This window comes from Sceloporus occidentalis, unplaced genomic scaffold (genome assembly GCF_023333645.1).
Source record: "Sceloporus occidentalis isolate IW3139 unplaced genomic scaffold, rSceOcc1.0.p SCAF_284, whole genome shotgun sequence".
NCBI classification, from domain to species: Eukaryota; Metazoa; Chordata; class Lepidosauria; order Squamata; family Phrynosomatidae; genus Sceloporus; species Sceloporus occidentalis.
In genome coordinates, this window is record NW_028317264.1 from 6,546 (window position 1) to 19,481 (window position 12,936).

At 46.0% G+C, this 12,936-nt stretch overlaps 1 protein-coding gene across 1 annotated transcript in view; it reads left to right on the forward strand.

Moving 5' to 3' along the window:
* The first annotated feature begins 7,332 nt into the window (after window positions 1-7,332).
* The window catches only part of LOC149275467 (serine/threonine-protein kinase WNK1-like), a 42,880-nt gene continuing 37,276 nt past the window's right edge, over window positions 7,333-12,936 (forward strand). The window contains exons 1-3 of the mRNA XM_089504685.1: window positions 7,333-7,604; window positions 9,279-9,499; window positions 11,057-11,214. Coding sequence (XP_089360811.1) covers window positions 7,333-7,604; window positions 9,279-9,499; window positions 11,057-11,214 — 651 coding nt within the window. The remainder of the gene's footprint in view (window positions 7,605-9,278; window positions 9,500-11,056; window positions 11,215-12,936) is intronic.

Below are 12,936 nucleotides of genomic sequence, written 5' to 3' on the forward strand. Positions count from 1 at the left end.
TATCCCCGTTACGTCAGACAGACAGCAGCGACGCGCAAACTGGAAAGACTCGTGGAACTTTTTAAAAATGGAAATCTGTCTCTCCAGCCTGACACAACAGTCCGGCATCTCGAAGTGCCTGACCTATTTCAGATAACGCCTGTGGCCGGCGGTAATAACAAACACACCCGCGCGCTCCACCTGACTTTCCGTGCGGGATTCTCATTTAACCTGTTTGTCTAAGCCCTAGAGTGTTCCTGTTAGGATCCCTGTCGGGTCACCTTATGCCCCCTGCAATGGGTTACCAGCCAACATAATCACGGGAGTCACCGTTTACCATATGCACCCGACCTCCAAAAATAAAAAGCCAGCCGCGGCTCTGACTCATGGAATAATCCGTCCCCAGGGGCTCGAAGCCAACGGCAAACAAGTACAGATAAGCGCAATCGCTACCGGCGTCCTAACAGGGCTTTCCATGGTAAAATAGATAAAATCTGGGTATTCGCGTTTTTTTTCTTCTTTTATGTAGGTGGTCCCCTCCGAGGTTTAAGATAACCTTCTGAATGAGTAATGTTAACCCATCTCTGGCCTAACGTATGTTCAAAAAGATGTTAAGTATGATAGACTAATTTAAATCCAAAGTTGTGCATATCTTGATTTTTTTTTAAATAAATGCATATAATATGCACCCATTGTTAGTTGTACAGCACTGTGCAGAGTGGTGGCGCTGTATAAATCAGTAAACCATGATTGATAAGGAAAAGCTGTCTGTTATATCTGAGGTCAGGATAAACGGACAGACGCGTTTGGGGTCCGAGTACCCGTGATCTGATAACACCCGAGCTGCACGGTGTAATTTCCGCTCTTGTGCATGAGATGGTGTCTATCCCAATATCTTTGTGTACCGTGATTCTTGTCGTTTCGGTCTAATAGACTCTTGATTTCCCAATGAATCTGCAGTATGAATGAATCCGGCACAATGCCGGGCTCTGAACGTGCCGGTAAACGCAATTACCGGTTGTTTAGTACGTTGTTCCTTGGTAATGTTACAGTAACCATGGGCACTATTTATACATAAATGTCTTTCCTGGCACAGCCCGTATCGGATTGTCTGCTTGGCAGAGTGAACACTTTGGCTCTTGGACTTCTGGCAATAATAATGTATTCAATATACAGAATTAACCATGTCCCCCTCCCCATCCTACACAGAGGAGCATATACACATATGGAGAAGCTCTTTGCCCCCAGAGAGGCAAGGGTTAAGAAAGCTTCCTTAACATGTTGGGGAATATGTGTACATGTATGTGGGCATCTGTGCAAATTGCATTTTAATTTTTTTTTTAATTATAAAGAGATGTATGCCTTGCTGATCCTGTCTGCATGATACTGTTATAGGTCCAAAATCTACTCGGCCCTCTTACACTCGGGGCATGCAAAAGTCAAATAGATCATAAAATCATAAACCGGTAGATTATCTTTGCGAAAGTAAACATTCCTGTGTGTAGTGAAAATGACTTCATTCTGCTTTGCGTGTTCGGTGGGAGGTGCAACGAGGTTTAGGACTTGTGGACCTCATGGGTCCTCGCCCAGTGTGACTAAAACAAGTTTATGGGGGGGGGTGGGGGGGAGAATTTGGACAATTCTGCTGACATTGAGTGAATTGACAGAGGGGTATGTTTTTAATGAGCAGGGGTGGCCAGGCTTTGTGTCCCACAAATCATTGAGATCCCACTGTGTCTATCGGCTCGGAGTGCGAATTTTCTTCCCATACCCTGTCCTGAGTCGAGGTTTTCTCGTTACAATCTCACTGGCCTCTTTGTCGGGATCTCCAGTAATGCGGCTCTTGTTCCCGAGCGCCTAGGGGAGGAAAAAGCTCAGTGCTTTTTTTGGATGAGAAGCCCTGCAACCCACACAGTCCCATCGGCCCACTCTGTCTTTGCGTGGAGAGCCCCTCTCGGCCGGCCGTGACCTCCCATTACCTCTGCTCTGTAACCTTGGAGTGCTGTCAGTCTATTGTTTAAGCAAGGAGGAAATCTCTTACAGGAGGGGAGCGTGTCTGGCCTGGTGTGCCCTCTCCCGGTGGCTTGAAGCGGGCCGCACTGCAGTTTTGCGTAGACATCTCCATTTAAAACTGTTGAAAATAGTGTTTTTCTAAAACGTCTATTCTCTTCTTTATAAAACGTAAGATGAACGTTCCGGAGGGGGGTAAGCTGGTCGGAAAACTTGTTTCACAATCTGTGTGTAGTGAGCCAGTTTAATGTAAGGGTGGCCATCGGGTTTGGCGAGAGATTGGTGACCTTAAAGCCCATGACCTATTAAATAAAGTAGAAAAACAAATTCTGGCTGGCGGAATCTGATTCCGAATCACTCACTTGGTCACAAGATGTTTTATTTTGTTACTAATGTAATTTAACACCCATTCATCCCGCCCGTCTCCCACATAACCGTAACTCGATTGCGATTGACCTTTCCCCCCCCCCCCCCCCCCCCCCTGGTGCTAAACGCAGCCGACCTCATGGAGAATAATAAACTTTAAAAGCAGATTTTTGGGACTGATGAAACTTGTCTCCTCTTGCCTCTAATGTCTGATGCGTGACAGTCGCCCGCAGCGAGACGTTGGTAAACCGCGTGGCCGCATATAACCTTTTCAGCCCGTCGTGCGGTCTTGGTGCCTCTTACTCCCAAAAGAGTACCCTGACCGGGATTTGCTTTGGTCGGAGGTGAGACGTGTTTTTGGGGTCAGTTTCAAATATTTAAGTTGTTTTAAAACAACTTTGCATTATAGAATATAATACATTTGCATACAAACCGATCAGCAGCTGCCGCCGTTACCGATGAGGACACGCGGGGCACTGCCAAGCCTAAAATCATGGCGGAGCTTGTTGCCGCAGAACGGCTCCATGATGACCGTTGGAACGCGTTGCCTTGCGAGTGTCGGCGTTCCGATTTATTCCTATAGAAAAGGGGATCCGTCCGCTAAGGGGAGCGCAGCCAAGAGAGTATCGATTTCAGCTCCCTCGCTTCACGAGTCCATTAAGAAGGCTCAGCGCTAGAAAAGTTTCTTCAGGAAGAAGGTCTGAGCATAACCCGACGGAAGAGGAGGCTTTAAAGCAATTAAATTATACATTTCTGCAGGAGCATCTTGACCGGCTCTACATAAGAGGTGTTACAAACCTTTATCATGTGTAGTGAAGTGACGGTGTTACAACCACAACATTATCTTTCGTGAACAGTGGATTTCTGGGAACCCAATCGGTTTTAATTGTAAAATATCCAAAGAAGGAGGCTTTGGTGCAGTTGTATTGGAAGGGGGTTGAGCAGTCGGGGCTATAAATCACCCAGGGACCTGTTCACTAAATGGCGTGATCTGCCCCGTGCTTTTGCCTCAAGAGGTGGACTTCACGTTCGTACAAGACCCTCTTCAGCTTCTCTGCAGAATACTCGGAGCTTCTTACCTCTGGGTGACCGTTCTGTTCCATCCCCGCCGAAACGGATTAGAACGCAACTTGGGACGGCCTGTGAAATGTTCAGCCGTTTGGCTTATTAGCCAAGATGAGCTTTTAGTTTTATCTTTAAATTAATGCTTTTTTTTCTTGTTTATATTTGAATATTTTTGCACTAAAAGTGAGCCATTTCTATATTTTTTAAGAAAAGGTCTGGCGCCTATGTCTGTCTTGTCTGCCCAAAACCGTTTGTCCCTTTGTTTATAGGCCGGCGCTCCGTTCTAAATGCGCTTTAAGCGCCTTTTTTTTTTTTTTTTTATTGTATGAAGCGAATTGTTGACCGTACGGTGTGTTGATGTTTATCTGCCCCGATATTCTCTGCGGGACCTGGAATTTTCCCCATTGCTTTCTCTGCCTGGTCCGGTGCTGGCGATTTTTCTCTGTATGGCTCTGCTGTAAACACCTGATTGTCTCCCTCCGAGCAGAGAAACTGCACAGTCGGGCGACGGCCTTTCTACGGCTTTCTATTATTCGGGATTTTGCTGCCGAGATTTTTTTTTAGGGCTTCCTATACGTTACCGTCAGCTAATCGGCTGTTTGGCTCAGTGTATTCGGCATGTAAAGAGCAGTTTAATTTCCCTATCAAAGTATGCATTCTTCTTTACAATGCCCTCTTCTTAACGTCAAAGAATATCAAAGCTCGAAGTATCCCAGTCAGAAAGCTTTAACTTCAATGGGAGCCCCTTTTGTATCGTGTGCCGGGAGCCAAACGCATGTGCAATGGAAACGGCCATGGAGATGGGGCAATCACCCCGTGCGTTTGGCTAGGGGGCACACCACGGAAATTTAAAGGGACCCCATAGCCGGCGGAGCTCTGGTTCGTCCCTTTAACTGTACGATGTGTAATCTAATTATGTTCCGCACACAGAAGGAGCAACCCTCTGCTACAGGAGCCAAGGACCTTGTTAAAGAGGAAGGAATTGAACTATTTAACACTTTATTTTCTGTGAGGATATTTGATATTTAAATGTCTATATTTTATACTTTGTCTTTATTGCCTCTGAATGTTCATGCCTTGAAAGACATGACGCGAGTTAGAACGGCCCGGCATTTAGTGGGTGTTGCCTATTGTTTAAACGCCCGGCGATGCTTTACTCCGCACCCGTCTCGGCACTGGCAGGGTTAAAGCCGCTCTCTCCGTGTGATTTATCGAGCGCGTTTCGTTGCTCTGTCTCTGCTTCCTGCTTGCCGGCGGTTTGTGTAGCTGGCGGGAAGTAGGGAGCCGGATTTTTTTCTTTCGTTCCCTCTTGGCCCTCTTCCATAGAGTTGGTCTTGGTGTAACGTTCAGAGGAGGGCCGTGCGTTCCTTTCCGCCTTGCCGGTGTCTGTTGCCGAGCTTCCATGTTTTATTCTCTGTCCTTTTATTTTCCAGTCATGGGATCTGTTGCACGCACGGCGCCTCTTTAAATATCCGACCTCTGTGTTAACAAGGAAAGGCAGCGCTGAACTGATGCACCCAAGAATTTAAGTAACTCTGTCCTCTGTGTTTATTTTTCAGGGAGTTTCCAACCAGAATTGTTTTTGCTGCTGTTAATGGGCTGACATTTTGGATACGGTGGTTCGTTGGGCCCGATGTATCTTCCTCACCCTGGTGTTGATCCCTAAGGACCTCTAGTGTCTAAGGCAGCCTTATCAACAGAACGTGCATATTAAAGTGCCCTTTAAAGGAAGTAGATACATAGGGGAAGCTGCGGCTCCAGAGCTACAGTGCATTACCCTCTGCAGTCGGTTCTGTGACATTTTAGTTGAAACGGCGGGGGACTTTCTGCATGAAGAAAATAGCATTAGACCCCTTGGAGCTGGCTGGCAATGACTATAGTGCATGGGCTGGTAATGTGTTTGGCCCCCAGGTGCTGAAGCGGGGGGGGGGGGGTTAGAGAAGGAAGTTACTTTTTGTAAGATTTTAGTCCTTATTTTCTTAACATGACAGCACCAGTCATGTTCTGATTACGTATCACGTCTGCAGATTTCTTATCTCATAGAAACGCAGAATGTGATGGCAGATAAGAACCGTCAACCCATCCGAGCTGCCGGGTTTTTTTTTATATATATATATTTTTCTGGGATGCTCTTAGCATCCTAGGCATACTGGAATTCCTTTGCTGCATTAACCCCCCCCCCCCATGCTCCTTAAATGACTGTGCGTCTCCGCCGTTTCCTGAAACCCGGAAGTCGAGGGAATGGAGGATTTTACGGGGTTAACGGTTTCGGCCTCTGCCAAGAGATTCCACACCACGGTATCTCACCCCTTCAACCGAGGGTCCCGGCAGTATTTATTATCACGATGGCGGGGGGGGGGGGGGCACCGTTCTCTATCCCGGATAATTGAGGACTTGTCCGGGGAGATAAGACTGACGAGCAAAACCTCTTTGCTGTTCCATTAATACAAATCCCTGGAATAAAAAGCCTGGCTGGCCTGTAATGCGCTGCGCTCTGATTTATGGCACCGCCAAAGGTTTAATTCAGGTCTGGCCGAAATAAAACCTTATCCGTGACCCGGCGGCTCAGGTTGCAGAGATGCTCTTTCGGGTTAATGTTTTAATGCTTCGAGTTTAATATGCCGTTTAGCTGCCGATGCCTAATGTCCCTGTTTAATGGAGATCGCACAGTCATTGAAAGGATTGGGAAGTCTTCAGCCAAATGCATCTCCTGCACGCCATTTAGTTGGGAAAATAAAAATGTAAAGGGGTCGTGAAGCTTAAATTCTCCCTTTTAACAGGGATGTCTCCACTCCGGGTTCCCGATCGCCGGGTTTGATCGCAGTCTGTTTGGTGTGGCGCTCTCCAGTAGATGAGCACGGGAAGGTTTCCCAGAGAGCGTCCTATTTACTTGCATATACGCAGCCCGCGTCAAACAAACTTATGCCGTTCTCAAGAACTTTACTCCAGCGAGTTCCTAGAAAAGAGAAAAAAACAAAAGTCTCCAGGGGATGATGGCGGCATCGCTTGTGTGACTGCTCCGCGGGATGCCGCGAGTCTTTCTAGGGACGGCTTGTGTTGGGAAGCAAGGACTGGTGGGGCTCGGAGGGTCCGAGGGGCTCCGTTTGTGGCGTTGCTTTAGCACGAAGTGTAAATCGCCGCGCTGTGTATATGGCCATCCAGTTGCAGTGTTTGGGTTGAGGTTAATGATGCTGGTTACATGGCAGACCCGGGGAGGTTGGGAATTATTTTTGGTTTATTTCAGTGTAAATTACACTTCATAGTTCCCTTCCTCCTGTGTTAAGCGTGTGGCTCGGAGATGGCGTTTGGCTCTTCAGAGGGCTGGATCCACTAACTCATTGCGACGTCCACATACCGGAACGTCACGGGGAAGGGGTCTGAATAGATTTTTAAATAAGTGATCGTTGTGCTTCTCTACAAGCCCTGAGTGTTTGTTTTTAATCTAATAAAGTTTCTGTAAGAAATATTGAGAAAACAGCCCAGTAAGAAGTTCTGCTATGTTGGATCTAAACCTTGGAGTTGTTTAGAAAGTGAGCAGCAAAGTGAGCAGCAAAGTGAGCAGCAAAGTGAGCAGCGTGGATATAGAGCCAAGTGTGTAGTTTCCACGTATGTAAGGACCGAGTGCGTAAATATAGGTCAGTGTCGCGTATCTATGCTTTATAATGAACATGGTGGAATTGGATCATTTGGCTCGTAACGCCGCAGTAGAGGAGACGTTGAATGTTTATGGAGAATGTTGCATTATGTGAATGTTATATTATGTGTATAAGAGCTTCTGTACCGGTCCATACGCCGGGGTCTTGGTCTTCCTAGCCGTATAGACCCAGCTCTTTGTTTATTCGGAGTGCTTTTGGAGATTGCTTGATGTCCTGATGCCCTTGGATAATGCTTCATGTCGCGATTGGCACGGCGATGTTCAGGATGTGCCGCTGCTCACCGTCTGCCTGCGAGTTTTTCCTTTTGCTTACGTCTTCGCTCTCCACTGACGTTGCTGTGTTTATATCTTTAAAGGACCGCAAGCTGTCAAAGTCTGAACGCCAGAGGTTTAAAGAGGAGGCTGGGATGTTAAAGGGCCTTCAGCACCCTAACATCGTCCGATTCTACGATTCCTGGGAGTCCACGCTTAAAGGAAAGAAATGTATTGTTCTGGTGACCGAGCTGATGACTTCAGGGACCCTAAAAACGTGAGTAAGAACTCTGAGCCGGACCACAATATTGGGGGTCGTTCGCCTCTTTGGGGATTGTACGCATAATCCCATTCCTTATTACTTTTTTTTTTTCTCCAATATAGGCATCTTTAGGAGCATAATTACGTAATTGCATTAAATTGCATAAATTAAACTTCCTTAGGAAAAATATCTATTTCCTTGAGCACAGAATGCAGTGACCCTGATTTATCTCATTTTGTTCCAATAAACTCGCTTTATCTGCAGACCTGGAGGTCGTCTTTTATATCCTACCAATAAAAAGAAACGCTAGTAGTTGCCCTTTAAACATTTTTATATCCCTGTCAGATTCTGTAGCACTATTACAATAGAACAAAAACATTAAAATTGACAATATACGCAATTGAAAATAACTTTAACGGATGCTTGCATGCAGGGGGTTCCATTAAAACAAATCCATTCCTTAAGTACTTATGGATGGGAAGAGATTTATCTGACTCTACATTGTTCTTGGAAATCTTTGACTTTTTATACGTTACGCAAATGTGAAGACGCTGCATTATCCGGGGCGCGTTCATTCATTCACTCTCTCTTTGATGGGCGTCTGGCTGGGCCGGAGGAAGTTTTCAAGGAAACGGGCGCGTTTCAGGCTTTGTTCTGTGCATTCGGAGTCTGTTTTTAGCAAAAGAATGCCGGGAATGTGAAGCGCTAACGTCTCTTCTGTCAGGTCATTTATCGATAGGCCCCAACGGCCCACAGTCCCTGCAAGAAAGACGGCGCTGCCCCCTGCTGGTGGTAAACGCACTTCTCAACGTAATAGCTGCATGTTCTTACTGCAAAGCACAATGAAACCCATTTTCATAATATTTCAGGGTCCTCATTCATATATGGCAGACCATAAAATAAAGGATGTGCCCGAATTATCCCCATTGTTACCCGTGGGGCATAAAGCTAGTCGGGTGGATATTATGTATCCGTTAACACCGATTTTCTTACCGCTGTCACGACTGCATGGCTTTGAAATCCTCGCTAACCCGTTCTCGGCAGCTGCGAGCACCGTATCCGGTTTCTCCTCTGTGGTTTTACATCCAGCCAGCTTCGAAGCTGCAACTTTTCAAAAGAATTAACGCACAACACGATCTGATTCCCAGCCGCGGCTTTAAACCCACGATGCCGCGTTAATAGGGATTAATGAGCGTGATGCTTTGGTACGGAGCCGGATGATTTCATCCTTCCAGACGTATTGTAATGCAGAAGAATTGGGTGGCAGCTGATGATGTGCGGGCGACGCCACTTGCGCGGCCAATTTAATACACCACAAAAGAAAGGGCACGGTAACGGCGAAGTAAAATCACCAGAACGTGGTATTAAGGGAAACGGTTTCCTATCGGCTGTCATATGCACTAAAGTGCATATAATGGTTGGAATGTCCCTTTCATGTAAAAATATGCTATAGACATTTTATTCATCGTTTTATTCATCATTTACTATTCGTTGACAAATCTCCGTGGTGCACCCAAGGCCCTGGCGCTGTTGGCATTGCCAGCTGGGTGTTTGCTATACATTGTTTTGCCGTATAGCGTACACCTCCTCAGAGGCCGAATATAAGCAGATGAGTCTCGTTAACCTTGTGAGTATTCATTCAATGTGTCTCCATCTTTTCTTTTTTTTCTTTTTTTTTTTCCTCCCCAGATATCTGAAGAGGTTTAAAGTGATGAAGCTCAAAGTCTTAAGGAGCTGGTGTCGTCAAATCCTGAAAGGGTTGCAGTTCCTTCATACTCGCACCCCTCCTATTATCCACAGGGACCTGAAATGCGACAACATCTTCATCACCGGCCCTACAGGCTCGGTGAAGATCGGGGACTTGGGTCTGGCAACCTTAAAACGAGCTTCTTTTGCCAAGAGTGTCATAGGTAAGTTCACCGCACGCATCTTCCGATTCCCCCGTTCTCTCGGAACCTATCGTTTATCTGATCGCAGCCCGGCTGAGATCATAATCACAATAATCCTGCTAGAAAATAGGTATTATGTATCTGTCGGTTCCCTGAGTCTCTTTGCTGAGATTACTTCATTTGGTGAAAGGCAGGGCTGGTAATAACCCCCTTTTAGCTAAAAGCCACAGTGGGAATGAAGCCAAAATCGATCACTCTTGGATCGCACAAGTTAATCCAGAGAACGTGGATTCTAAACCGATAGATCCTGTTACACCAGCCGTGGAGGGATGAGGTTCCTAATTCTTGAGAACCTCGGTATTGTTTGCTTGAGATCCCGTAAATTTCACACATTTGCCAGTGCTGCTGACTGCGTTCTTTCTAACAAACGATCCTAGAGGTTTGACAGATCCATGCTCGTTCCCACAGGCGTCCTGTGCTAAAGGTGGATTTACTTAGTTCGGTCTTTAGCACCGTGATTTGATCTCTCTGTTAAAATAAAAAAAAAATGAATATGCGTATTTTCTAAATATATAAAGTATTGATTATTCTTTTTACTACCATCGCGTTTACTTGAAGATGATTTGGCGTCTAGAAAAGCTTGCAGCGTTTAACCTTCTCTTTCCTTCCTCCCCCCCCCTCCCTTTTTTAAACAGCAAAGGCTTTTTATTTTGGCAGAAATTCCTAGGTAATACCCCCCATGCCCCCCAAAAATTGTTGTGTGGCCCATGGCGGCTCTGGTCCCCTGGTAATGAAACTCGCGCTCACCTCTTTTCTGTATTTGAGTGTCTTTCTGCCTGTAGGCTATGGCTCGCCATTATACGCTGCAGTAGGCTTTTAGGGTGTACTGCAGCTTCTCCGTAAGTATGTGAAGGTAAGGTCTCCGGCGAGTGGCCTTCGCACAACCAGACCTGACGTTTTCATGCCCTGCTGTTATACGTGGATTCGTAGCTGGCACTTTTCCATTGCAAGGTCTCCAGTTCCCGCAGCGTAGCCGGGTGAATGGAGAGTTGTACGCCGAGCTCGCTTTACTAACAGCCTTTTTCATTCCGACAGCAAGCGGAGACGTCTTTAAGGTAGGTGCGGGTAGGAGAACTCGTTCTGTGTTGGTGCCGGTAGGAGCCGCATTGCATCTCTCCATTTACTAGGCATTTTAGTGCTACTGTGGAATTATACGCAGTAATTGCATACAAATTTTAAATATTTGGAAGGGGGGTTCCTCTTCGCTCATTTGATAGAATCTTAATGTATTGTACGCTTCGGTACGACCTTTTTTTTTTCTGTGTTTTGTCCAGCATTTTACCCCATACAGGTTTTGTGTCCTTCCCACGTCCCTCACACAGAGGCCTTGCAATGGAAGATGTGTAATTTTTATCCTCTTTACAGATTAACTAAGAAGTTTTCCTCCTCTTTTTCTTTCTTTGCCCCCCACTCTGTCTCGCAGGTCTCCTGCCCCGGTTCCGACCGCGGTGAGTAGCGACTCCCAGATCCTGCTGGCTTTGAGAAAACTTAGAATCTGAAACGTTCTTTTAATTTAAGGTACCCCTGAGTTCATGGCCCCAGAGATGTATGAGGAGAAATACGATGAGTCCGTAGACGTGTATGCTTTTGGGATGTGCATGCTTGAGATGGCCACGTCTGAATACCCTTACTCCGAGTGCCAAAATGCCGCGCAGATCTACCGCCGGGTCACCAGCGTAAGTGTCTCCTCGCTTCCCACATCGCTCCCAGCCTGGCAGAGGGGAGGCCTTTAACCTCTACCTACGTGCTTGATCGAGGGATGTATAGAAATAACTTGTATAGGTTATACTATACCAGATACTATGTGATCATTGCATAGTCTTCAAAACAAGAACGGTCTTCGTGTGCCACGCCATGTAGATGGAGTCTGATCCCAACACCTTAACTTGACCTGTATGTTTACTCCAGCAGAAGAAAAGGTGAAATGAGTTGGCCCTTATACACGGTGGGGCGTTCTCTCCCTATTCAGTAACAGATACGGGCATCGTGATGTTATTTCAACAACATGGGTAATCCCCAACTAACACGTGTATGAAAAGTTTGTAGATAGGCTTTAGTGATATCTGAAATAGGTGGTGTGGTGACCCAGGGGCTGCTATATCAGTTCTGCGTATCATATACATCTAAGTAACATTCTTCAAAAACAAGGTGTGATGGGTGTAGAAGCTGCAGCCCTGCAGCTGCTCCGTATTGCAATGGATTTTCTAATACAAGTAAGCTAGTGCCCCATTTTTCATAGAACTATTTTGAAGACTTTAATGTTACTCAACACAAAATTCTGACACCAGAATTCTGATACTTCGGGGTAAATTTTATGGAGCCTGTTTTTATAAACTTTTTTTTTGGGGGGGGGGGAACATTCTGTCCACACAATTCTGATACAGTTTAAACTAGGATTGAGCGGAGTAAATTCTCACTAATCTGTGAACGTCTGGGCCAACGCCATGACTGTAGCTTGATTTAGAACTAGAATTTAGGTGGTCTGCCACCTGCCAAATCAGACATTACATTAACTCCTGAGTGACCTTGCACGCGTTATCCATCATGATCAAACCGACTGTCAGTCATTATAACACAAAGCTGGTATATAGAGCAAAATACATCTTTCTAAACATTACAGTGGTAGAATTACCGTAACGTTTTAAATCTGAGATCCACACCCGTGGCAATTTAGTCTTTTTTTATAGTTGAGTTGGACTCAAATGAGACCCAAATAATGAGCAGTTATTCCCAGGTTTGTCTACAGAGGGCGCTGTCTTGCCTCGTTTACTCCATGGCCGTCCCAGTATTATATATGGGTCAGTGGCAGTACAAAGCGCAAGCCGGACTAGGAGCGGCTAACATCAGGGGTCTGCTATCCCGGGGGGAGGAGACCCCAAGACCGTAAGGTCGCTGAACTGGATGCCCAAAACCAGTACTTGGAACAAGCAGCCGCGCCATGCCATGCTCTGTTTTGGGGGTCGTACTGTAGGACTGCGATAAATTTGGCAGCGATAAGAGGGATCAGAGTGCATCGGCCAGGTTACGTCTGGTTTTGTGCAGGTTAAGTGCATGTATTATAATAGTAATATGACACATAGTAACACTAAGCATCACTTAGTAGCCCAAGAGTTAATCTGTGGCATTGGAAGCCGATGCCAAACAATATGTGGTTGTATTTAACACCATGAAGGCTTTATAGATCTGTAGCACCAGCGATCTACCAGTCGCGGTGATTAGATCTGTGCATTAAGTGCCTTCGCCCGGCGGCGTGTACCGCTTTCTGCCGGCTGGTACCGCACGGTTCTGGTGTCGGCTTTAAAAATGGATTTTCCGCAAAATCGCTTAGATCGGTTACAGCTGGATTCATTGTGTGATCTATGATCAAAGCAACCAACGGAATGTTCTTTCCAAGAAAT